At 46.5% G+C, this 26375-nt stretch overlaps 1 protein-coding gene across 1 annotated transcript; it reads left to right on the top strand.

The window, feature by feature from the left end:
- The first annotated feature begins 1359 nt into the window (after positions 1–1359).
- On the top strand, positions 1360–19326 carry PNLIPRP1 (pancreatic lipase related protein 1). The gene is given in 15 exon segments (XM_027529268.1): positions 1360–1408; positions 2364–2518; positions 2843–2968; positions 4864–4991; positions 5710–5806; positions 7568–7631; positions 7634–7705; positions 7806–7925; positions 9674–9792; positions 10972–11004; positions 11006–11066; positions 11069–11101; positions 13293–13401; positions 14119–14286; positions 19263–19326. Coding segments are annotated over 15 exon segments (1398 nt in total).
- The last annotated feature ends 7049 nt before the right edge of the window (positions 19327–26375 follow it).

Here is a 26375-nt window from a genome sequence, read left to right as displayed (position 1 = left end):
CTCAACAAATCTTGTTGATAACTCGCTCAAAATAACTGATATTCAACAACTCCATATTTCATTCTGGATAGTTCTGGATTCAAAGCCCATTTTATCACTCATTGTCTGCATGATATTATAAGCGTGATATTAAAGGCTGGTGCCTCAGTTTCCACATCTGTTTACCTACCTAATGAGGTTGTTGTGAGACTTAAAGTCTCCGTACATGTACTTTTCAAAGTACATGAAAAGTACTCTGACCACACATACTAAGCCTCAGTAACTGCTGGCTGCTATTCCTTATTAGCCTAAGGGAAGTCCTTTCTGTCCCCTTCACAGGAAGGGGGCCCTCTAGCCTGTACCCCAGTGTCTTGTTTATTCAGGAGCAGTGTGAACTTTGACAGTGAGATATATTCAACTCGGAGGTGGTTAGGACACCAAAGGCTCGGCTGTGTGAACCAGCCAAACTGCTCACAGATGCTTGGGTAAGTGGGTGATTCATGATAGCTTCACAAGGTAGTCTCATAGAACAGGTGTGCAAACTTCAGAAGGTCCGAGGACACTCAACAGACATTATGTGGTCTGGTGACATGGGCTTTTATGGGCTCCTGAACCCAGCTATTCCAAATTATAGCAGGATAATATGATTGCTCTTGTTTTAAACCCTTATGTTTTGGATTGGCTCATCCCATAGCAATAGGTAATTAGAACACTAGTTAGTGGGGAATTGTAGTCAGAGGATATTACGGGGCTGTTGACTCTGTCTTCACTGCTCATATGCTCAAGTATTACTAGACTGTGAGAGAGAGACAAACAGAAGGTTTCCTTAGACCCTTCCCTTTGCTGTCAGCTACTTGCAAGGGCATTTTCATCCATTCTAAGTGAGAATGGGTTCATTCACGGTTAGAGTTTGCTACAGTGTCCTTCTTGGGACTTGTAAAGTACTAGATGATCAAATTTAAAAAATTGGAAAGTGGGGTCCACTTGGCACATAATTACATGCACAGGTACATAAGTGCAAAGTTAGACCTTTCCCCTCCTTTTAATCAAGCATCCTTCATCTTACTAGACTTGTGGGAAGATTTGACCTCTGTTTTAATCTTGTTTTATGTATTTGTGTAGACTGAAATATTAAGTGCACACAGCATGTTCTATCATCACCTGCTCTTTCTTTGAAGCAGTGTCCCAGTGATAAGGCTCGAGTATAAGAAAATGGCCCAGGCACTTGATCCAGGGAGAAGAAAGATCTGGAACATCCAACAGGATAAGTCTTCCCAAAGCTGTGAAGTGGGGAGGCAGGGCAAAGAGCCTTGAATTCCTGAGTCTTTGCTCATTACTCTGGTCATGCTTGGTAAAGCTGAGTGTCTGAATTTCTTGTAGATGGTGAGTATTTGGACAATTGCTCTTTTCCTGCTGGGAGCAGCCAAAGGTAAGAAACATCCCACCTACCTTTTGGGAAGGACATAAACTCATCATCTCAGCACTGGCCAGAGAAACCTCAGCCATGGCTGGGCTTCCAGCAGCTCCAGACAGCTCCAAGGTTCCACAGAGAGGCGGACAGGGCTGCCCCAGTGCCTGGGAGAGGAGGCAGTTTGTGGGGGACCTGCCTCAGGGCATCTATCATCAGCCCACCTTTATGCCCAGGGTGCCCGAGGCCAGACTTTTCCCGATAAAGCATTAAATCCTTGTCTGGGTTAACATATTGACTGACCACTGCCTGTTATCATATTAGTAGTCAAATAAACACATCTGAAGCTCTGGGGATAGAATTTTTTTTTTTAATTCAAGGGAATTGCTTTGCATTGTTGTGTTGGTTTCCGCTGTACGACAATGTGAAACAGCTGTAAGTATACATATATCCCCTCCCTCTGGCCTCTGGGTCATCACAGAGCGCCAAGCTGAGCTCCCCGTGCTGTATAGCTGCTTCCACTTGCTGTGTAGTTTGCACATGGTAGCCCGCATATCTCAGTGCTACTCTCGAAATTCCTCCCCTCTCCTTCCCCTCTGTGCCCACAAGTGTGTTCTCCATGTCTGCCTCTGTTTCTGCCCTGCAAATAGGTTCACCAGTACAATTTTTCTAGATTCCATGTATATGTGTTAATGTACAATACTAGTTGTTTTTTTTTTCTGACTCACAACACTCTATATAACAGGCTCTAGGGAACACAGAACTTTTAAGTTTTGCTGGTGGTTCGAGGCAGAGAGGTCTCTGTGGGATTCAGTGGGACAGGTCCCTAATCAGAAGATGGGCATGGGGGCCAGGCAAGGAGACAGTAGATGGAGCTGAGGCAAGACTCTGCCTGGTCTTCAGCCTGTCCCCAAGCCGGGGAGTGACCAGCCTAGCCTTGGGAGCTAATCTCTGAGTAGTCATCATTTCTCTCCAGGAAACGAAGTTTGCTATGATTCTATCGGGTGCTTCTCTGACTCCAAGCCCTGGGCTGGGGCTGCAATAAGGCCCTTGAAAATTCTCCCCTGGAGCCCGGAGAAGGTTGGCACCCGCCTCCTGCTCTACACCAACAAGAACCCAAACAACTTTCAAGTGAGGCCTCTGCTATTCTAACATTGTAAAGGAGTGAGCGGCTGTGTCTACGCGGGGACCAGAAATTCCTTATTCCTGTACCCTCCTCCTCCACCCCATCCTACCAGCTGCTCCCCCAGGCCTAGCCAGACCTGGACAGAGTAGGTCGCTGGTAAAAAAAAAAAAAAAAAAAAAGGCTTGAATGAATGGTTCCCTTTTGTCAGAACCTCTAGCTGGTTATGTGATTCTGGTCTGTGGCATTGGAACAGGCAGAAATGGGGCAGAAAGAGACAGGCCAAAGTGGCTGGGCTACAAAAACATGGAACCCTTCTGTGTTTGTCACAGATTCTCCTTGCCTCTGATCCATCAACGATTGAGGCGTCCAATTTCCAAATAGCCAAGAAGACCCGGTTCGTCATCCATGGCTTCATAGACAAGGGAGATGAGAGCTGGCTGGTAGACATGTGCAAAGCAGGGCCCGGCTCTAACCCCTGAGGCCTGTGGCCTGTGCCCCGGGCATCTGCCCTTCCTTCCCATGAATACCTCCACCTCCCTTTATGCGATCTCAATTAGTGAACTTGGAAACAGGAAACCCTGACATATTGAGGTTTTACTATGAAATTAAAACGCCTCTTCACAAAAATAAAAAGCCCTTTCCACATTTCTGGACTGCATCAGTAGCCTGAAGCAATGGCATTTGCTCTGTGAGCAATCACTTCCACCCTCTCGTTTCTGATTAGATTATGCCTAAATGTTGTCTGCTTCGTTTCAGTGAGGCTACTTTGTATTTCCATAGATGAGGGATTATGTTCTTTTTGTTCAGTTCTTTCCCACTTCCCTAAGAGTCAGAGATATGTGCTATGACTGTTTATTTGAGATACGAGGAGCTAAGGCTGACCAGGAGTCCAAAATGGCAGAATGTGTGCATGCTTAGTTGCTCACAGATTCTCGTGTCCGACTCTTTGTGACCCTATGGACTGTAGCCGGCCAGGCTCCTCTGTCCTTGGGATTTCCCAAGCAAGAATACTGCAGTGGGTTATCGTTTCCTCCTCCAGGGGATCTTCCCTACTCAGGGATTGAACCCGTCTCTCTTGCTTCATCACCTGGGAAGCCTTTGCACTAAACTGCAGAATAGGAAGTGCCAAAACCCACTGTAGTAGAGTGTCTTTAGGTCAGAAGGACAGACAATGGAATAACACACATGTGTACACATGCACACACACACATGTACACATACACACAAGCATACATGTGCAAAGGCACACAAACACACACATAATATACCATCCATGCCTCTTGTCTTGTGTTCACTGATTTAATGTTTTTCTGACACCTAAGAATTTATCCTAACAGCCTGCCTTCCACACACACATTAGTAACTCCAACCTAAAATGTCAACAGGAAAAGTCACAAACCCTGAAAAGTGAAATAATTCTGCATTTGACCTCAGTTTTTACCATGTATTTAACTCTTAGTCTGTCCCATCATTAATAAGTATCTTAGTGTGTAGACTGTAAGATATAGTTTATACTCTAAATTCTCCAAGTTTGTAAGAGATTCCTCAGGGCTGCTTTAGAAATAAAGGTCCTGAGAAAACAACTGTTGGTATTTGTGTGTGTGATCACACATACTAGTATCATGTATGTGAAAAGATTCTTGATGGATTTTTAATTTATAGCACCATTTTAGACTCAATCTGGTCCTATGTCTTCCCTGGCAGAACTTCTAAGCATATATCAGTTCCTGTGACATCCAGGAAGAAGTTTCCCTTTCAGAATTCTCCAATATATTTTAAATCAGTACAGATCTATTTTTCAAATATCTGCAGTGTGTCTTTCTTCTGTGAAATACTATGCTATCCTAACTCTAAAAATAGTGACCCTTGCCTCCCACCTTAGAACTTACTTAGTGCCCTGTAGCCTGGGGTGGAGCAAGCCCAGGCTTTGTCAAGAGGCTAAAAGGACCCCTAGTGGTCAAATCCACAAAGTCAGTTAGACCCCGGCTTCCAGAGAATGAATGCACTTGAGACCTTTTCTTTGCTCAACAGGGCTCTTTAAATGATGCCCTGGTTTTATCCACCTTACTGAATCAACCTTACTGAATCTGGTCAAAGAAAACCAGAGTGGTCAGCTTTTAATTAATCTACAAGCTAGAGAGAAAACTAATTTGCCTTTCTCATAACATACCCCCCAAGGGACAATTCCTATTGGCAACAGGATTCCTAACAAAGTCAAGTTCATCCCAGTGCCCCTGCTAGGAAGGACAGAAAGATGGCCAGGGGTAACTCTCAGGGACTATTTCTGAGCCCTGGTTGGATGTGGATTCCTAAGCCCCATGATAACCCCCTGGAGTCTCTCCAACACCAGAACGTGTTTGAGGTGGAGGAGGTGAACTACATCTGTGTGGACTGGAAGAGAGGCTCCCAGACCACTTACACTCAGGCCGCCAACAATGTGCGCGTGGTGGGTGCCCAGGTGGCCCAGATGCTGGCCATGCTCAAGGGGAGTGATGGCCGGGCTGCAGAGGAGGTGACACGGCTGGTCTCTGTGCAAAGATGCAACTGAGGGTTCTGTGTTTAAAGAGGAAATATAATTGATAGCTCTCTCAGAGTCTGACTCCTAAAACTCACTGTGAGTCGAGGAGCTGTGGATCTGTAGACGTAGTAAACAAGTACATTTGGGTGAACATCTCTGAGACCAGCGGGTGTGAACACTTTGAGCTTTGTGTTGTCTGTTTGTCCATCCAGTATTTAGGAGCACAGTGTCACAACTGAGGTCCAGGCCCTGGGGGAGTTTACAGTGACAATAGGGTGTGATCAGGGTTCTGATGTGGGGATAGGCCGGGGTAGCTACAAGGCTTTATAGGAGCACATGGGGGTCAGTGAATTTAGTCTGGAGAGGGGGGCCGTAATTAAGGATGTCTCCCAGAAACAGACATCTAAGTTGAGAGCTGATGGCTAAGCTGTGGATGACAACAGGTAGAGAAGTTGAAAGCAGATCCAAATACAACATATTTGAGGAACTGAAAGTTCCACAAAAACTTTGGGTAGAAAAAGAGTCTAGAAAAATAGGTGTTGAGTCAGGAAAGCTCTGAGGCTTTTGTAATGAGTTGGGTTTCATTCTAATGGCAGTGGAAGGTTTTCAGCAGAGGAGTAATGGCTTTAGGTTTGCAAAAACCACAGCAGAGAAATATCCTGACAATATAATCTTCCCTCTCCAGTCGAACTACAGCTACTCACCTTCCCAAGTCCACCTCATTGGCCACAGCCTGGGGGCCCATGTGGCAGGAGAGGCAGGGAGAAAAACTCCAGTCCTGGGGAGGATTACAGATAGGACTCGAGGGCCAGGGCCCCAGGTTTTGTCCCCAGTAGCCCCAGGACATGATACAAGACTCCCTAGCTTGGAGCTGGCCCCAAGGAGTCTGTCCCCTTGGCTGTGGCAGAGCTGGCTGGAGTCTGCACAGAACATTTTGGGAAGCTCCTCAGAAGCCTATCTTTGTGGCAGGGGAGGTAGTGGCTTTCTTCCCTCTGCTTCCTCCACTCTGTCCGCATTCCTCCTCTCTAGATCCATGTTTTCTGTTGGTGTGGTTCTCTTAGCAGGACTGGGCACCCAGGAAGATGCAGAGCAAGACTGAGATGAACATGAGCAAACACAATTAAGAAGGATCCATGTCGTCATTCTTTTTCCCCTTCTCTGAAATCAAGGGCAGAAGAAAACACAAAAATTCCACTGCCTTCGTTGGCAGAAGAAATACCATCACCATCATACCAAAAGCATCCTTTTAACCCAAGCAAAGCTTTTAAATTATAACAACAAATTACATCAATGTAATATAATCATTATGAAGCTAATATAACTATTACAGTAAGCATAGATTAAGTGCCTACTTATCCCAAATACTTTGCAAAGTGCTTTACATTTTTCTCATTTAATCCTCAGAACTAAAGAAAAAGGCTGAGGGAAGCAAATGACTCGCCCAAGGTCACACATCTAATCAGTGATAGAACTGACCCTCAGTCCTGGTTCTCCTATCTTATGGCTTAAGCAAGTCTCTACCTTTATAAGAAGCCTACCATTTATTTTCAAGAGACAGTTATGTTCATGTCTTTACAGCTTTTCTGATAAAATCTTCAAAGACAACTGTTAAATCCAGGAGTCCTGTCGAGAAGGAGATATAGTCAGTAGTGTCCAACTCTTTGAGACCCTAAAGAGCCTGGAAGGCTTTGCCACAAGCGCCACCATATAGTGAGGGAAAAATAATACTAAATATTTACTTACACACCCATAACAATGTGCCAGGCACTTTGCTAAATGCTACATATCCTATCTCATTTAATCTTATCCTAGCTGAATTATTACCCCTATTTTATAAATGGGGAAACTGAGGCATAGAAAAAGTCAGTGATTCACCCAAGGTCATGCAACTTGCTCAAGAAATAGCCAAGCAGGGCTTTGGAGCCAGGCATCCTAGTCCCAGAGGGCTTCCCAGATGGTGCTAGTGGTAAAGAACTTGCCTGCCAATACAGGAGACATACGTGGGTCCAATCCCGCCATCAGGAAGATTCCACTGGAGGAGGGCATGGCAACCCACTCCACTATTCTTGCCTGGAGAATCCCATGGACAGAGGAGCCTGACAGGCTATGGTCCATAGGGTCATAAAGAGTTGGACATTACTGAAGTGACTTCGCATATACGCACACATGCATGCATCCTAGTCCCAGAATCTGTGTTTTGAATCAGGATACCTTACTACTTCTCCCCTTTTCCCTTCAAACTTGCAAAGGGAAAGAGAAAGCTGAAGAAGAAAGATATACAAGGAAGTAGGAGAATCTGTTGTAGAAAAAAATAAATCCTTTCCTAAACAAAATCTGAATTTCTTTGTTCACTGCCCTTCTCTATCCAGGCACTAGAACGTAATAAGCATCATAGAGATTTGATGGCTCCACATTTCATACCCTGGCCATGGCACTGCACAGCTCCAGGGTATCCCTCGAGTTGGGGAGTGCACAACCTGGGTAACTGTACAACCTCCATCTTGCTGGCACCTACAGTCAAACCTATTGTGCACAGAACTGGCCATCTCTTTCGGGCTTGGACCCTGTAGAAGCAAATTTCGAGGGTGCTCCTGAAGAGGTCCAATCGGCCCCTCCGATGCTGGCTTTGTTGATGTGATCCACAGGAATGCAGCTCCCCTGATCCCATTCATGGGTGAGCCCTGCAATGTTCCAGCTGCAAGCACTTTGCAATCATGTTTTCAGCAGGAGAGACCTGCATTAGGAAAAGCTCACCGCTGTTCTAAATATTTCAGGCTTTGGAATGAAACAACAGGTGGATCACTTTGACTTCTTCCCAAATGGAGGAGAGGAAATGCCCGGATGCAGGAAGAATGCCCTGTCACAGATCATAGACCTAGATGGCATCTGGGCAGGCAAAGGCTGAGCAGAGTGGGGGAACCACTTCCCTGGGGATCAGTGCCATTCCCACAGCAAAGCTTAACAATGAAAACACACTGTTCTTTAAAAACAGATCTCCCCTTCTAGAATATAAATAAGATCTCCCCTTCTAGATCTTTTTTTTTTCCTTCTAGATCTTATTCTTAAAAATACAGCCATGTTTCATTTGTTATATCTCAGCTCTGCTGGTTGTTATTTCCTTAAAATATTGTTGTGGGTGTCCTGGAGTGAACAAGCAACAAAGGTTTACAAAACCACTTCTTAGAGCTGTTAACTCAGTCAATTGATAACTACCTAATGAAGGAAATATCATAAAAGTAACTATCCTGACTTAAAGAGAATTTTTCTACCAGTTCTTGCTTATGATATGGTTCAAGCTTATATAACTGGCTTCAATTCTATGGATAAAATGGGAATATTCCCAATCGTGTCCATGGCAAACCCGTTTGCATGAGAGTCACTGCTCTTCTATGTTGGGACAGCAATAAGAAGCAATCACAGGTAATGAAGGTCAGAGCAGAGACTTGCTACTCAATGTGTCTGTTCTTTATCAATGGTCAGCAACTGGAATTAAGGGCATCATTCAGATATAGCTCTCGTATCAGATGAAGTCAGAATGACAATGAATAGGTGAAATTTTCAGCCAGACTCATCATTTGGCCCCACAAATGATGCAATATTTTTATTGAATGTGAGCGTAATGACTTGGCAGGGATGGACACCGTCAAAACAAACGTTAGGGCTGAGGACCAAAGTGTTTGTCTTTCATGGCTTTATGAGGCTTTGAGAGAATAGAGTAGCCTAGACTCTCCATCAGTACCAACGAAGCACGTTCAGGCCAGGTCCTGAAGGTGTGCTATGACAGCGACCACTTGGCAAGAGTTTTTAGGGGCCAAGGAAGTTTCTAAGAAGGAGCAAGACATCCTGAGAGTGAAAGGGGTGCTCACATAAAGCCACCTTAAGCCATTCAGCCTTCCTTTTTATTTGCCTATGTCATAAGAATGTCCTTGCCCTGCTTTTGTCATGTCTGGGAGGTCATGTCACATCTGACTGTATCCTCAAGAACCTCCAACCTGGTGCCTGGAACACGGGACAGCACAGAGGTTAGAGGCCTGGGCTCCAGCCCCAGAGAGGCTTGGGTTTAAACCCCAGCTCCACTGCTCCTACCTGAAATCTGAAACCTGAGGCTGGAGTCTATATGACTTTCTGTAATTAAGGATGGGTGTTACCCATCTTTGAAGAAAAGTGAAAGTGTTAATTGCTCAGTCATGTCTGACTCTTTGCGACCCCGTGGACGGTAGCCCACCAGGCCCCTCTAGCCGTGGGAAACCCTGTTTGCATGAGAGCCACCACTCTTGTCCATGGAAATCCCATGGACAGGCAAGGATACTGGAGTGGGTTGCCATTCCCTTCTCCAGGGGATATTCCTGATCCCAGGATCGAACGTGGGTCTCCTGCGTTGCAGGCAGATTCTTTACTATCTGGGCCACTAGAGAAACACCTGAAGAAAGGTGAGGGTTATAGGGACAATACACGTGAAGAGTTCAAAACATTGCCCAGCAATCAGAAAGTAGGCTTTCTATGTTAACTGTCATTTTGTGTCTGGATTTTGGACTTATCTTAAATTTCTGAATATATAGTCCCATCCCACTTGAAGGGAAATGCAGAGAAGTTGTCACAGGACCCCGGCCACCTGTGCAGACTTCCTCCTTTACTTCCCCAGGAACCTGGGACTTTGTGGCTTGCAATCACTTGAGAAGCTATAAGTACTACTCGGAGAGCGTCCTCAATCCCAATGGATTCACCGGATACCTCTGTGCTTGCTACAGGGACTTTGAGTCTGTAAGATGTTATCCCACCTTGAGTCCCACGGTGGTGCTGTGGTCTTGCTGTGTTGGGGTCTGCAGTACTCTTCACCAGTTTCTGCTGCTGTTGCTAAGTCGCTTCAGTCGTGTCTGACTCTGTGCGACCTCTTAGACGGCAGCCCACCAGGCTCCCCCATCCCTGGGATTCTCCAGGAAAGAACACTGGAGTGGGTTGCCATTTCCTTCTCCAATGCATGAAAGTGAAAAGTGAAAGTGAAGTCGCTCAGTCGTGTCTGACTCTTCACGACCCCGTGGACCGCAGGCTACCAGGCTCCTCTGTCCATGGGATTTTCCAGGCAAGAGTACTGGAGTGGGGTGCCATTGCCTTCTCTGTCACCAGTTTCTGATCATCCCTAATTTTTTTTGGCACTGCATGTCAGAGTTCATGTGGAGTGAACCCCTCCGTGGAGTGGAGGGGAAAAAACCTTTAAGCAGGAGGTAGCTACAATTCTAGAAGAGTCATATGGGAGAGGAAGATTCTGGGAAATCAGAGAGTAGAGCAATCAATTCAGTGATCTAGGAAGGCTTCCTGCTGGAGGCAAAGTTTGAATCTTGCTTGGAAAATCATAGATTTTAGAAGGAGAAGGAGTGCAGATTTCTGACTAAAGCAGAACAAAAGTAGAATGTGTGAGAGAAGAATATACACACCAGAGAGAAGGAAAGTTGGGTGCCAGGCTGGGGGCTGGGGGTGGAGGGTTGTGTCTTGTGCAGCTGGCAACAAGAGAGACAGAAGAAATGATACCCTGGAGCCTGGTGTGACCATCTCTCCCCAGCTCCCCATTCAGTGACATCATGTTGGTAGCCTGAAACTGGCCACAGTCAGTATTTATAGCATGGAAATTGGTAGACATTACAAAAGACTTTTTGTTCCAGTGTTGCCTATTAATCATTCACCAGCATACTGCTTGATGAAAGCCATATTTTATCTAACCTGGGGTCTAGGCATCAATATTTTCTGAACCTCCTGAAGTAGTTCTAACGTGATGTGCCTCAGGTTTGGGTACCACACCCTAGATGAAGGTAGTTTAGAGACCATCTACTCCACTCTCTTTCCAGTTATAAAAGAGGAAACTCAGACTATAGAACATTGCCCGTAAGATGGCTGGATCATAGCAAGACAAACATACCTTACAGCCAGGTCCATCTTTCTCATTAGAACAAGTGCTTCCCCTGTCCAGATGAAGGGTGTCCCACAGATGGGACAATCTGCTGGCAGATTTGCTGGCAAGACACGTGAGGAGCAGCAGAAGTTCATGTGAACACAGGAGATTCCAGCAAATTTACTCGTAAGTTGTGTTGTGACTTTCCTGCCCTGGTAAAGGTTTGGTTTCTGTTTTACGTAAATATGAATACTAATAAATAATAAATAAATACTAATAAATATAAACATAAATAACATGAAATATTTGTAGGTACATTTTATCTTAGTAAAAGGACACATCCACTCAAACTACCCCATTTAAGACTCACTGAGAATTTAGAAAGAGTCTGCTTTACTTCCAGTTTATTTCTACATAAAATGAGCTCATGCAAATAGCATGGCTAATGGGCTAACAGCGATTTACATGTTTCTGTGGCCATCTTCTTTGAATTTTTGCCACTCCACAGTCTTTTGTTCTTTTCATCATAAAAACTGTCTTATCCACATCTGTTTTCCGATTCATTCAAAATTTATTTGATACCAACTCTTTGCCTGTCCAGCCCACTTAGAAGCCCAACTTCAATCTCTCCATTTCCAGCCTTCTGTCCACGTGTCCCTCTTGATCATGGGTGTGGGGGAGGGGTGACTGTTTGGTGGAGGGTGAATAGGGATCAGAAAAGGGGTAATTTCTCTCCAAATTCAGCTGAATGAGCTCAGACAAAGGGTAGATATGGACATGTTTCAGCCACTTTGTGCCAACCTGCCCTATGAAAGTTCCTTAAGATGTTGCACTGTAAATAAAAAAGAGAGAGAGACTGTGTATATACAAATACATAAATATAATACAAGTCTTATATAGTACTTTAAGTCAGGTTTAATGAGATATAATTTATGTATAGCAAAAGTCAGCCTTTGTGGTGTATAGCTGGTTCTGTGGGTTTTGATAAATGAATAGTCATGTAGCCATCTCCACAATCAAGACAGGGAATATTTCCATCACTGTATACATATTTATTTAAAAAGACATTGATGAATCAATCCTTCTTCAGATGTGGTGATGCATGAAATACATGCCCATATTTTAAAACAACAAATTAAACATTCAAAAGCCATATATTCATTCCTCAACTAACATTTATTTATGGATCACAGACTGTGCTAGACATAGGGGGTGCAGGGAGGATGTAAACACTCTAGTATGGAATTTATAATGCAGCAGAGAAGATGGAAAGTGAGCAAGCAGCTCCAAGTGCACTGGGCTTGGCAGATTGCTGCTGGGATATTGGGAGACAGAGCACACAGCCTTGACCAGAGGAAGGAGCAGAGAAAACACCTCTGCGGACATGAAGGACACGTGGAAGTTGGGCAAAGGGTGTGTGTGGGGGGGTGTGTTTACATTCCTATGTGTGCACGCGTGGGAATGTGAATGTGTATATGAGTCTGTGGGTGTATGTGTACATGTGTATATGTGTGTGTTTATGGGGTTTTCCAGGTGGTGCTAGTGGTAAAGAACCTGCCTGCCAGTGCAGGAGGTATAAGAGACGTGGATTCAATCCCTGGGTCAGGAAAAGCCCCTGGAGGAGGGCAAGGCAACCCACTCCAGTGTTCTTGCCTGGAGGATCCGTTGGACAGAGGAGCCTGGTGGGCTACAGTCTATAGAGTCTCAGAGACTCGGACACAACTGAAGTGACTTAGCACACACACACGTGTGTGCTTAGGTACGTGTGTGAGTGTGTGGTCATAGGTGTGCCAGTTTGTATGCACATGTGTGTGCTCCTGGGGGCCAAGACAGCTCTTCAGATATAAATCTTGATGACCTCTGTGCTGGAGACTGCTCAAGCCACAGAGAGGCAAAGGAAAGACAGGCTTGGCCCTTGAGACTCTGAGGACGGAACCTCGAGTTGCTTTTCAAATGCAGAGACAAGCCCTCACTCCTTTGCCTTCACTCACACTGCTGTCCTTCTAGAGGGGAGCTGCCCAACAGAACTCCAGTTCGTGGTGGCGATGCTCCGTGCGGTCCAGCGCAGCAGCCATCAACCATGTGTAGCAATTCAGCACTTTCCATGTGGCTAAGGGAAGTGAGGGTTTTTTTTTTTTTTAATTTTATTGAATTTGGATTTAAATTTAAGCAGCAACATGTGACTAGTGGTCCCTTTACTGGGGTGGGGCCACTGCTAGACGCGTGCTTCTCCTTAGGGCCTAGTTCCAGTTGTAGGTTAACATGTGGAACTTTCTATCTCAATGCCTCCATGTAAGGAATGGGGAACAGGGATCTGAGATGTGGGTCCACTGTCTTGCGCGTGAATAGACTGAACTCTTTTCTATACCCCGTGCAGGCTGGAGATATGGTGTTTCTATAACACTGTCTGGAAGAAGAGCCACTGGTCAAATCAAAGTTGCTTTGTTTGGAAATAAGGGAAACACTCGTCAATACAATGTCTTGAAGTAAATTTCCTTTTTTGACACCCTCTCTCACATGGTGATACACAAGGCTTTCATATGCATGCGCTGACATGCTTGGCGTATTTTTCTGAATGGCTTTTAAATTATTTACTTTATGTACTGAAGTTAATTTCAGATTTCTGCTAACAAGTGTTCTTTTCTTTATTATAAATCCAGGCATTTAATTCTTTCTTTCTCAATAGATAAGATTTTTTAAGATTAAATCTAATGTTATCCCAGATATCATGTTTTCTGACTAGCCTAGTCACACATGTGTTTTGTATTAAAATAAGTGGATAACTTGTTATTACACAAATAATTCGACCAGAAAAATATGAAAGAATTACAAGGTTTTCTATAACGAAGTTTTGAAGATAAATGAACTTACATTTGAAGAAATAATATTTAAATAGTAGTTTGAGGAACTTCCCTGATAGCCCAGTGGTTAAGACTCCTAACCGCCAGTGCAGGGGGCACAGATTTGATCCCTGGTTGGGAAACTAAGATCCCACATGCCATGTAGCATGGCCAAAAATAAAATAAATAGTAGCTTGAGACTGATGGCATTGTAACTGCATTTTTCATTTTTCTAACCTTTATCTGAGAGTTAATTTGGAAAAATTATCTAGTTAATCTTGAGTAGGGAAAAGTGGCGGGGACTTATATGTTCATTAGAACTTATTGCAGTGAATGGGAATGTTTCTATTTCTCTATTTCAAGTGGGATTATCAAACCAGGCTCCACCCTTTCCGGTGAGTTTGACTCAGATATTGATGTTGGAACAATTGAGAAAGTCAAGTTTCTTTGGAATAACAACGTGATAAACCCAACCCTCCCCAAAGTGGGTGCAGCCAAGATCACCGCACAGAAGGGAGAGGAGCAGACAGAGTAAGTGTCTTTGCTGGCTTGCTCCTGAGGATGTTTGTAGAAAGTTACATTTGTCATGGAAACTCGCCCCGGAAGGTCAGCTAACGTTCAGCCAGGGTCCTCAGCACTCTCTTTGGGAAGCACAGATGATACAGCTCCACTTTCAGTGAAAACTGAGGAGGAAAAATAAGAGAAATAAGAAATAATTTCTGAGGGATATAAAGTTATAAATATGGGTTGGAGGATGGCTACATGTTAAAGAGGGGACGATCCATGAAAGCTCAGAGCAATAGAAGAAGAAATCAGTTTTAGCAAAAGATATAAAATTTGAGATGAGACAAGAGAGAGCTGAGGTGTCCATATTTGCAGAATATTCATCCTGACCCATGATGTCCCAAACTGTCCCAGCTGTGGGAGATATGGGGGTAATGACCATAGCTCGGACCCCAAGTCCAGCCAGGAGGACACCTCTGTGTGGCTTGGCGGAAAGGGGCTCCTGGGATCTTGGTCACTGACTAAGGTTTGGGAGGTCTGGTGGGGTCACTAACCTCAGGCCCCAGAGAATGTCCCTCCCCTGGGCAGAGGGACAGCAGGGTTGGCAGAACTCACAGCTGTCCAGAGGCTGGATGACCTCTGTGAAGTTCTCCTTGTCTCTCTGAAGGGAGGATGGAGAGGCTGGCCCAGGCAGGTGGTCAGCAGAACAAGAAGGTCCTCTCAGAGACAGCACAGCACCGAGGAGGCAGGTGGGGAGCACTGAGCAGGCCGGGGGTGCAGCAGAGGCCTCCCCTGCCAGCCCCACCAGAGAACACTGGGGCTTGAAGGCCAGTTCCCCAGGCCCTGTAAGGAAGTAGAACCATTGCCTGCATCCTGGGACCATGTGGTTAAAATCAGGTCAGAAGAATGTGGTCTCATTGGAATCTTTACAACGCGAGGGCGAGGCGTTCCCAGGAGATGACTTGCTCACAGGTAGATCTGAGAAAGGAAAAAAATATAAGACCGAACCAGCCAGGGCAATGGATCCTACAGTGTCTTTCTGCACTTTCTAGAAAGGGAACAGAATGTGCTTGAGGCCATGCCTGAGGCCCTGAGTCCATCAGCTGCCACCTCAGCTCTCCAGAGGCCTGTGTGGGGCTTCCCCACCTGCCAACTCCAGAGGGAATCTCCAAAAAAAGCTGGATGGTGGACATCAGATATTTTAAATATAGGAAGATCGAACCTCACCAACTAGTCTGGGGAATGAAAATGCTGAATTCATTAACTTATTCAAATATTTTGCTGTTGGGAAAACAGCCAATAAGTAACATTTTAAAAAATAATAATAATTGGGAGACCAAAGAAAAGTAAGACTTTGGTCCAACCTCCTCTCAGATACCCCTCAGATTATTTTTAGTTAATATGTGGAAGTTACTGTGGTTTCAAGTCCTACCAAGGAATCTGCTGACAGGAATTCCCTCCAGTGACATGGTGTCAAAAGAAAAAAATGTAGCTTTCTCCCCTTTATTTCTCTCTGCCCCCAACACTGGCCTCCTCCCTTCCTTCCTCTCTGACTAAAGTGCCAGGAATGCCAGGAGTACAGGAGGGGGATGCAAAGACAGAGTGGAGGATGCTCTGGAGGGCTTAACAATGTAGCTGTTCGCAAATTAGACTTATAATTCATGCAAAAGGTCAAATTACACAATAAGAACTTCCCATGAGGGGCCCAAAGAGAGTGGCTGGGAAGGCAGGCAGAGGGTCCCGGAGGATGAGAGGGGCACGGGGAGGCCAGGCTGCTGAGGGCAGGCCTCCCCTGCAGAGGACCAGAAGATGATTAGGTTAGCTCAGATCATGAACTCCTTATTGCCACATTCAGACTTAAATTGAAGAAAGTAGGGAAAACCACTAGACCATTCAGGTATGGCCTAAATCAAATCCCTTATGATTATACAGTGGAAGTGAGAAATAGATTTAAGGGACTAGATCTCATAGACAGAGTGCCTGATGAACTATGGACGGAGATTCGTGACATTGTACAGAAGACAGGGATCAAGACCATCCCCATGGAAAAGAAATGCAAAAAAGCAAAATGGCTGTCTGGGGAGGCCTTACAAATAGCTGTGAAGAGAAGAAAAGCGAAAAGCAAAGGAGAAAAGGAAAGATATAAGCATCTGAATGCAGAGTTCCAAAGAATAGCAAGGAGAGATAAGAAAGCCTTCCTCAGCGATCAATGCAAAGAAATAGAGGAAAACAACAGAATGGGAAAGACTAGAGATCTCTTTAAGAAAATTATAGATACCAAGGGGACATTTCATGCAAGATCGGCTTGATAAAGGACAGAAATGGTATGGACCTAACAGAAGCAGATGTTAAGAAGAGATGGCAAGAATACACAGAAGAACTGTACAAAAAAGATCTTCACGACTAAGATAATCACAATGGTGTGATCACTCACCTAGAGCCAGACATCCTGGAATGTGAAGTCAAGTGGGCCTTAGAAAGCATCACTACAAACAAAGCTGGTGGAGGTGATGGAATTCCAGTTGAGCTATCTCAAATCCTGAAAGATGATGCTGTGAAAGTGCTGCACTTAATAGGCCAGCAAATTTGAAAAAGTAGTAGTGGCCACAGGACTGGAAAAGGTCGGATTTCATTCCAATCCCAAGAAAGGCAATGCCAAAGAATGCTCAAACTACCACACAATTGCACTCATCTCACATGCTAGTAAAGTAATGCTCAAAATTCTCCAAGCCAGGCTTCAGCAATACATGAACCGTGAACTTCCAGATGTTCAAACTGGTTCTAGAAAAGGCAGAGTAACCAGAGATCAAATTGCCAACATCTGCTGGATCATGGAAAAAGCAAGAGAGTTCCATAAAAACATCTATTTCTGTTTTATTGACTATGCTAAAGCCTTTGACTGTGTGGATCACAATAAACTGTGGAATATTCTGAAAGAGATGGGAATACCAGACCACCTGACCTGCCTCTTGAGAAACCTGTATACAGGTCAGGAAGCAACAGTTAGAACTGGACATGGAACAACAGACTGGTTCCAAATAGGAAAAGGAGTACGTCAAGACTGTATATTGTCACCCTGCTTATTTAACTTATATGCAGAGTACATCATGAGAAATGCAGGGCTGGAGGAAGTACAGGCTGGAATCAAGATTGCTGGGAGAAATATCAATAACCTCAGATATGCAGATGACACCACCCTTATGGCAGAAAGTGAAGAGGAACTAAAAAGCCTCTTGATGAAAGTGAAAGAAGAGAGTGAAAAAGTTGGCTTAAAGCTCAACATTCAGAAAACTAAAATCATGGCATCCAGTCCCATCACTTCATGGGAAATAGATGGGGAAACAGTGGAAATGGTGTCAGACTTTATTTTTTTGGGCTCCCAAATCACTGCAGATGGTGACTGCAGCCATGAAATTAAAAGATGCTTACTCTTTGGAAGGAAAGTTATGACCAACCTAGATAGCATATTGAAAAGCAGAGACATTACTTTGCCAACAAGTTCGTATAGTCAAGGCTATGGTTTTTCCAGTGGTCATGTATGGATGTGAGAGTTGGACTGTGAAGAAAGCTGAGAGCTGAAGAATTGATGCTTTTGAACTGTGGTGTTGGAGAAGACTCTTGAGAGTCCCTTGGACTGCAAGAAGATCCAACCAGTCCATTCTAAAGGAGATCGGTCCTGGGTGTTCTTTGGAAGGAATGATGCTAAAGCTGAAACTCCAGTACTTTGGCCACCTCATGTGAAGAGTTGACTCATTGGAAAAGACTCTCATGCTGGGAGGCATTGGAGGCAGGAGGAGAAGGGGACGACAGAGGATGAGATGGCTGGATGGCATCACCGACTTGATGGACACGAGTTTGGGTGAACTCCGGGAGTTGGTGATGGATAGGGAGGCCTGGCGTGCTGCAATTCATGGGGTCACAAAGAGTCGGACACGACTGAGCGACTGAACTGAACTGAACTGAACCTAACCTAAGCTAACCGGAAGATGATTAGGTTAGGGTTAGGGTTAGGGCTTCCCGAAAAGACAAATGAAATACAGAGGAAAATGGGGAGGGGCCAGTGAAGGTGAGGAAAGAGATGAAGCTGCAGAGCTCATAGGTGGTTAGACCTGAGAGAAGCCCATGTTTCTGAGAAGAGCTATAACCATCACCACTTAAATCTGCATTGTTTTTAAATTAATTATAGAGCTTTTTTACATGTATTGTCATGAGACGTATTACCAACATGGAATTCTCACTAGTCACGGGAGAGAGCTATGCCCTCTTCTACAAATGACACCGGTGGTGAGACTCAAGTAACAGCTTCCTGTCATGTTGGGAAGGCAGGAGGGGGGAGCCCCAGCAGAGAGCCAGGCCCCCGACTCCAGGCTTGAAAGGCAAGGTCACGGTAGCTTTGACCCAACCATAGAAAATGTGGGCCATGACGTCAGCTAGACCTGTATCTGCATCTTGGTTCTTCCACATATTAACTGAGAGCCTTCTGTGCCTCAGTTTCCTCTTCTGTGAGGTAGGACTTGTGACAACACCTCCGCATACTTGTTCTCATCGCACACACAGTGAACAGCTAGTGTCTTTGCAGCCAGTAGCTCAGTCTACTGTAGCAACTGTGTTTTCTGGAGCTACTATAAAGTTGAATCACGTCCTCTGAGTGACTGAGCCAAGAGTGAGTCCATCTGTAAATCCATGTGCCAGGGTTTTGGGGTGTTCGCATGGGTTGTGGAGAAGGAGAGCTGTGAGAGGCCCAGTCCCTGCTCCAAGGAGCTCACAGTCCTGGCTGCCAGAGTGTCCAGAGACCATCCACCCCGCTCGTGTCCTGAGTTCAGCCAGCCATTCCCACTGGAAGCCCTCAGGCAATCAGCCCTCCAGTCACTGTTCAAAGCTACCAGCCTAGGGCAGCCCTCGGCCTTTTGAATTGTAAATCAGCAATTACCTCCACTGAATGAGTCCAGTTGCCAGGTAAGGATGCCCGGCACTTAGAAAAAGCCTTCCTTTTCTCTCCACAGATACAGTTTCTGCAGCGAAGACACCGTGAGAGAAGACGTCCTGCTCACTCTCATGCCCTGTTAAACGCCAGGCACGGTGCCACTGCGTGTGACACCAATAAAATCCATTCATGCATCTATCTGCTCTCCTCTGTTGCTGATGTCAGCTGCCCGCTATGGGACATTTGGAAACTGAATATTTTTAAATGTCCTGCACATTTTCCATATATTTGGATTTCCTGCCCTTGACCTCCAGTTACCACGTCTTTTCCCCCAACCCAGTTTCCTTGGTCCTTGTGCCCACTGTCTTCTCCTCATCTGAGGGGGTGGCAACAAGCAGCGGAACTCCCTCAACAGAGGGTGGGCGTTGAGGGGCCTCAGCAGAGCTTTAGCCCTGCCCCTTGATCTACAAGTGAGGCAAGAGTCCCAGAGCAGGCTTGGGGAGGGTGGCAGGGGGGTGTTCGCTGTTCCAGCACATAGAGAGGATCACTGTCCTGTTGTTGGGACTGAGGGTCAGGCCTCTCCCTGGCTGCCTTGAGATCGCGGAAGGCTGTGCTAGGACGTGACCTCTTTGTGGTGGTAAATTTGGTGGTGATGGGCCCACCCGGAAGCTTTGGCTCTTGGTGAGGTTAAAGGGGCTCCGGCTTCCAGAGGCTGTGGTGGGAACATTTGCAGAGCATAGACAGTCTCCCAGTCCCCACCCCACCCCGCCCCCTGCGGTCCCTGGACTGAGGCTGCCTCAAAGCCTTCTCTCTGCCTGCCGGGCAGTGCCATCCTAGGCAGGGTCAAGTGCTGAGAAGGGGTCCAGGGAATGGCTTCTGAGGGGAGTGTCCAATGCCGACCCTGTAGAGAGGGATTTTTCTGACGTGGGAGGGTGGGTATGACTCAGCCAACCAGACCTCACCATGAGTCCTAACCCACAAAGGTGTTCTCTACCTGGTGGAGGGAGGGGTGTTCAAGGTGGTCCAGCCTGTCCCATGATCAACCCCGGGGGGGGGGTCTGAGGGAAGGTCATCGCCTCCCCTGAGTATATCCCCTCTTGGTCACCCAACCACCACAGCAGTTTCTAACCCCTGGTGGCATGTCAGGTATTACTGAGCTTCAGACTTGAGGGCAGAGCTTCCCTGAATGGCTTAGTGGTAAAGAATCCACCTGCCAAGGCACGAGACATGAGTTCGATCCCTAAGCTCGTGCACCGCAACTATTGAGCCTATGCTCTAGGGCCTGGGAGCCACAGCTACTGAGCCCGAGTGCCGCAACTGCTGAAGCCCTCACGCCCTGGAGCCCAAGCCCCACAACAAGAGGAGCCGCCACAACGAGAAGCCCACAGACTGCAGGTGGAAAGTAGCCCCAGGTCGTTGCAACTAGAGAAAAGCCCACTCAGCAACAAAGACCCAACACAGCTAAAAATAAAGAAAGAAAAGTATTTAAAAAAAAAACCCACAAAACTCGAGGGCGAGTGGGCTCCAGAACAGTCCTTACAAGCAGAGAGTATGATGAGGATTTACTGAGCGACTGTAGTAGAGGCTTCATAGTAAAGGGCAGGGGGCGGGGGGTGGTGCTCAATAAACAGTGTAATGAGGAGGAGGGAGCCCTGAGCAGGAGAGACCCGGCCCTGGCCATGAACCCACACTCTGGACGGGGCAGCAAATTCAGTCAACAGGATACAGACTCTGCAGACACTCCTAATGCCAGCTCTGTGCCAGGCACTGAACTGAGGGGAAGCGGCCTACCGTGAGGCAGTGCTCTTGGCATGCCAGCATGTAAACAAACACAGCCCTGCTGCCCTCTGCCTGCCAAAAGCAAGGTGCATCCCAGGACAGGACCCAGAAGAGGCAGGAGCAAGACGGGGAAGGCTCCACAGAGCCGGGGGTTCTAGGCCCAGGCTTGCAGGAAGACCGCCGACTGAGACTGCAGGCTGGGAGGCCAGCGAGGAAGAGGAGGCCCCTGCAGACTTCCAGGGGGGCCGTAAGGAGACCCCCCCTTGATGGAAAAGACCCTGATGCTGGGAAAGATTGAAGGCAGGAGAAGGGTGGGGAACAGAGGAGGAGATAGTTGGATGGCATCATCGACTCAATGGACATGAGTTTAAGTAAACTCTGAGAGATAGTGAAGGACAGAGAAGCCTGGCATGCTGTAGTCCATGGGGTCACAAAGAGTCAGACACAAGTTAGCTACCTGAACAACAGCAATGAAACCCTTGGAGGGTGGCAGATGGAAGCAGGTATGATGGAGGGGATGGTGAGAGGGCCTCCCTGCTCAAGGACAGCCTGCCTCACCTGCTCCCCAGACCAATAGATACAGGCAAGAACTTGGGGGAAGTGATTTAAAAACAGCACGGAAGCTAAGAAGAGACTGAAGATGGGGAAAGCAACTTGCTGAGGATCCCTTAGGCTGTTGGCCGCACCATAAGCACACAGTGGAGGCTCTGCCCTGAGCCTCGGGTGACCTGGGTGACCTTGGACTTGACGACAGGTGCAGTGATGGCCATACACCCCAGGGACATGGAAGGCAGCTGTTGGGGACCCAAGCTGGAGTAGGGCCTCCAGGTCTCTCCACCCAAGTTCCTCTCCTACAATAAGCTTAAGTCCTGTTATCAGAGATACTTCCTGAGAAAACTCCCAGGAAGGCAGAGATCAGAAGGTCCCACGATTAATGCCTTGGATGCTGTGTGCGTCACAGAGCCCAGTGATAAGGCCGGGAAGAATCACAGACCTGGAGACACACAAAACCTGGAGCCCCTTCGTTAACTGAACACAAACAGCACACAACACAGCTTAGTCAGAGTAGGGAAACGAGGAAAGGGAGTAAATGGAACACTCTAAGAAGAAGTTGGGAAGGAAGCATGTCAGCAAGAGCAGGGGTCTTGGTCTGGCCACAGGTCTTGAGACGACCATGAATGGGAAGTCACCCCCTGCTCGGACAGGGCCTCAGGCAGCGTCTTATCTGCGACAGGTCAGCACTGTGGGATCAAATCCTCCAGCAAAGAGCCTTCTTTTTTAAAATTAACTTTTATTGAGGTATAGTTGCTTTATAATGTTGTATTCGTTTCTACTGTATAGCAAAGTACATGAGTTTTATATATATATATCTTTTTTTTAATTTCCTTCCAATTCAGGTCACCACAGAGCACTGAGTAGAGTTCCCTGTGCTATATAGTAGGCTCGCATTAGTTATCTATTTTATACAGAGCATCAATAGTGTATATATGTCCATCCCAATCTCTCAGTTCATCCCATTCCCGCCTTTCCCTACTTGGTATTCATACCTTTGTTCTCTACATCTGTGTCTCTATTTCTGCTTTGTAAAGAAGATCATCTATACCAATTTTTTCAGATTCCACATATATGCATTAATATATGGTGTTTGTTTTTCTAGTTGCTGGGCTCAGCGTTTCTCTTCAAGGAGTGCGTCAGTAGGTGAAACTGTTGCACACACGGTATCTTCTCTGTATTGATTGCTCCTTCTGTTCCAGTTACATATGTTCCCATCCCATTTCTTATCTCCATCAAATTTCTTATCTAAAGTACTGCTCAGTTTCTCACTCTAAGACACTCACAATCCCGCAGCAAATGCAAGACATCTAATACAGAAGTTCACGTTGGCCACTGTGACTCCATTTTGAACTGTTTGCTGCTGCTGCTGCTAAGTCACTTCAGTCGTGTCCGACTCTATGTGACCCCATAGACGGCAGCCCATCAGGCTCCCCTGTCCCTGGGATTCTCCAAGCAAGAACACTGGAGTGGGTTGCCATTTTCTTCTCCAAAGCATGAAAGTGAAAAGTGAAAGGGAAGTCACTCAGTCGTGTCTGACTCTTAGCGACCCCATGGACGGCAGCCTACCAGGCTCCTCTGTCCATGGGATTTTCTAGGCAAGAGTACTGGAGTCGGGTGCCATTGCCTTCTCCTTTTGAACTGTTTAACATGGCTTAAATGCTGTAAAGTTTCACCTAAAGTAAGTAGGAGAAGCCACATTATAACACCTTGGCTACTCATTAGTGTAGCTGTGAGACCCCATTTCCTGTGATCTCTGGGGAGTCCAAGTTCTGCATCACACATCCTTGATCCTAACACACAGCCTGGGAGACGGGTGTTTAGGCCTCTCCATGGTTACTCTGGGGGACACTTGCAGTGTCTATGTGGCCCTGTGTGTGTAAGTCATTTCAGTCATGTCTGACTCTTTGCTACCCTATGGACTGTAGTCCTCCAGGCTCCTCTGTCCATGGAATTCTCCAGGCAAGAATACTGGAGTGGGTTGCCATTTCCTTCTCCAGGAGATCTTCCTACTTAGGGATAGAACCTGGGTCTCCTGCATTGCAGGCAGATTCTTTACTGTGTGAGCCACAAGGGAAGCCTTCCACGTGTCCCTAGCAGATGTGAAATCCAGATTTCGGGGGCAGCATGGGACCAGCTTGATTAGACTCCGTTCCTTTTTGTTTTTTAACTAACAGAGGTGGTGAGTTTTCAGAATGCATGTGAACACGGCCTTTGGAACAATGAAAATACGTCACATTCATAGTCAATGTGTTAACACATTGTGCTCAGAGGGACAGCCAGTCTGGTTAGAAGCAGCAAGAAAAGACACTGAGTCAGCAGTCAGGGTTCTCGTCAAACTTGGTGACCCTGGGCCAGGACTTTCCACCTCTCTGGGTCTCAGCTTCCTCAACTATAAAATGAAATGGAAGACTCCATCCTTGAGTCAGCGAGCTGTAAGATGAGGGAGGTACGCTATGGAGTGTGGCCACAGTCTGACCCCAGATTCAAAGCTACCAGAAGGGAGCAGGAATGGGCTTCCCTAATGGCTCAGGGGTAAAGAATCTGCCTGCAATGCAGGAGACGTAGGTTTGATCCCTGGGTCGGGAAGATCCCCTGGAGAAATGGCAATCCACTCCAGTATTCTTGCCTGGAAAATCCTGTAGACAGAGGAGCCTGGCAGGCTGCAGTCCCTGGGGCTGCAAAGAGTAGGACATGACTGAGCTAAACCACCAACCACCACAGACACAGAGCAGTGCCTGTTAGGGGGGTTCTAGCTCACCCAACCCAGGCCTTGTGTGCTCACCCCAAGGTGCGGGAAACTGGGCATCTGAGGGCCCAGGACTGGTTGGGGAAGCTCCAGGAGTGCGCCATGCAGCCCACAAACCAGATCATCTGGGAGCTTGAAAAAACTGGGGTGGGAGGAAGGATCCCAAGCCCACCCTGACCAATTCAAGAACAAGCCCAGGTAACAGGCCTCTTTATAAGCCCCTCAGGTGCTTCTCCTGTGTAGCTGGGAGACACTCTCCCAGGATTCAGTATTTCCTGACTCCTCTAAAGGTGAGTGCTCTCATCCAAGGTCCAGGTGCACTCTTATCTGGGAATTTATTGTGTTTTCATTTTGATGATAATCTTTTATTTTTTTAGCCAGTTATAAAGTTTTCTCTTTGTTGTGGTAATTTGCAGTAAGAGTTTTGTTTCCTAAATTGCACTATAAAATAAGCTCAATGGGGAACTTCCCTGGCAGTCCAGTGGTTAAGACTCTGCACTCCCAATGCAGGGGACACAGGTTCAAACCCTGGTCAGGGAACTAAGATCTGAGCTGCTGTGTGGTGCAGCATAAATAAATAAATATGTAAATAAGTAGATAGATAAATAAATAAAATGAAGCTAAGGGGAATGTCCCAGGACCAGGGGAGTGGGGGTGCTATGGGAATTTTTTGTGACAATGGTGTCCCTGTCTTTACTCAGGTCTGAGTAACCTTGGCGAATATAGTCTGGGACTGAGAATGTGTCACAGGCTGTGAGAGCAGAGAGTCAACTCTAAGACCAGAAATGGAGGCACAAATGTGGCCAGGGAGGAGAAGGGAGGATGGGGGAGGAATGAGCCTGGGGTAGGGACAGGGATCAGAGGTTCCTCAGTGGGGAGATACAGCTGATATTCCTGGCAGGGGGACCCATGGGTGCAAAAGTTCAGAAGAGGGGAAGAACAGGTTCATTTTCAGGACTCTGTGTCCTTCCACACAAGCAGAGCTGCCATAACCAAGGCCCACAGATGAGGTGGTTTAAACTGCAGGAGAGCTTCCCTGGTGGCTCAGATGGTAAAGAATCCGCCCGCAATGCAGGAGATCTGGGTTAAACCCCTGGGTTGGGAAGATCTCCTGGAGGAGGGCATAACAACCCACTCCAGAATTCTTGCCTGGAGAATCCCATGGACAGAGGAGCCTGGCGGGCTACAGTCCATGGGATTGCAAAGAGTTGGACATGACCGAGCGACTAAGCACAGCACAAACAGCAGAAACTTATGATCTCACAATTCTGGAGGCTGGAAAGTCCAGGACCAAGCCATTACAGGGCTGGGTCCTTCAGGCATCTGTGAGGGAGACCCTGTGGAGACCCTGTCCATGTCTCTCTCCTTTTGGTGGTTGATGGCCATCCTCGCTGTTTCTTACAGGAGCATCACCCAGATCTCTCCATTTCTGTTTACATGGCCTGTGTGCATGTCTGTATCCAAAGGTCCCCCTTTTCATCAGGACGCCAGTTATACTGTATTAGGACCCACTCTAATGGCTTCACTTTACCTCTGTAAAAAGTCTAACTCCAAAAGGTCATGTTCTGATGTCCTAGGATTTAGGACTCATCATATCTTTTGAGGGAGAATACAGCCCAATCTAAGCAGCAACCAACCTTGCATGTCTGGCTCAGGAGCCTAGATTCCACTTAGGTTGGATCCCTCTCCACCCAGCATTCCCAACTTTTCTCTTTTGTGAAAGCTCAAATTATGTGGTTCTGGTACAAGCCCTCATCAACATGTGTCTTTTCGTTAGCTCATTTTGATTGCCATTGAGTATTTATTTTGGGCAAGCAGCATCTGTGACCCAAGGGAGCATCAGTCCCACAAACTACAGGGCAGGAGAATACTCTGTTCCCTGTTTTACCCTCAGGCTGGAAGAGCATCCAGCCTGTGATCATATAAAAATGAACATGAAGGAGTGAACAAACACACAAAACAAGCATCTAATACTGTGGTAGCTTCAAGGAGGAGAAGACGGTGGCACCCCACTCCAGTACTCTTGCCTGGAAAGTCCCATGGACGGAGGAGCCTAGTGAGCTACAGTCCATGGGGTCGCTAAGAGTCGGATATGACTGAGAGACTTCCCTT

The sequence above is a fragment of the Bos indicus x Bos taurus genome, chromosome 26 (genome assembly GCF_003369695.1).
Source record: "Bos indicus x Bos taurus breed Angus x Brahman F1 hybrid chromosome 26, Bos_hybrid_MaternalHap_v2.0, whole genome shotgun sequence".
Classification (NCBI taxonomy): Eukaryota; Metazoa; Chordata; class Mammalia; order Artiodactyla; family Bovidae; genus Bos; species Bos indicus x Bos taurus.
The sequence above is the reverse complement of the archived record's forward strand: the minus strand, read 5'-3'. Positions and strand labels throughout refer to the sequence as shown.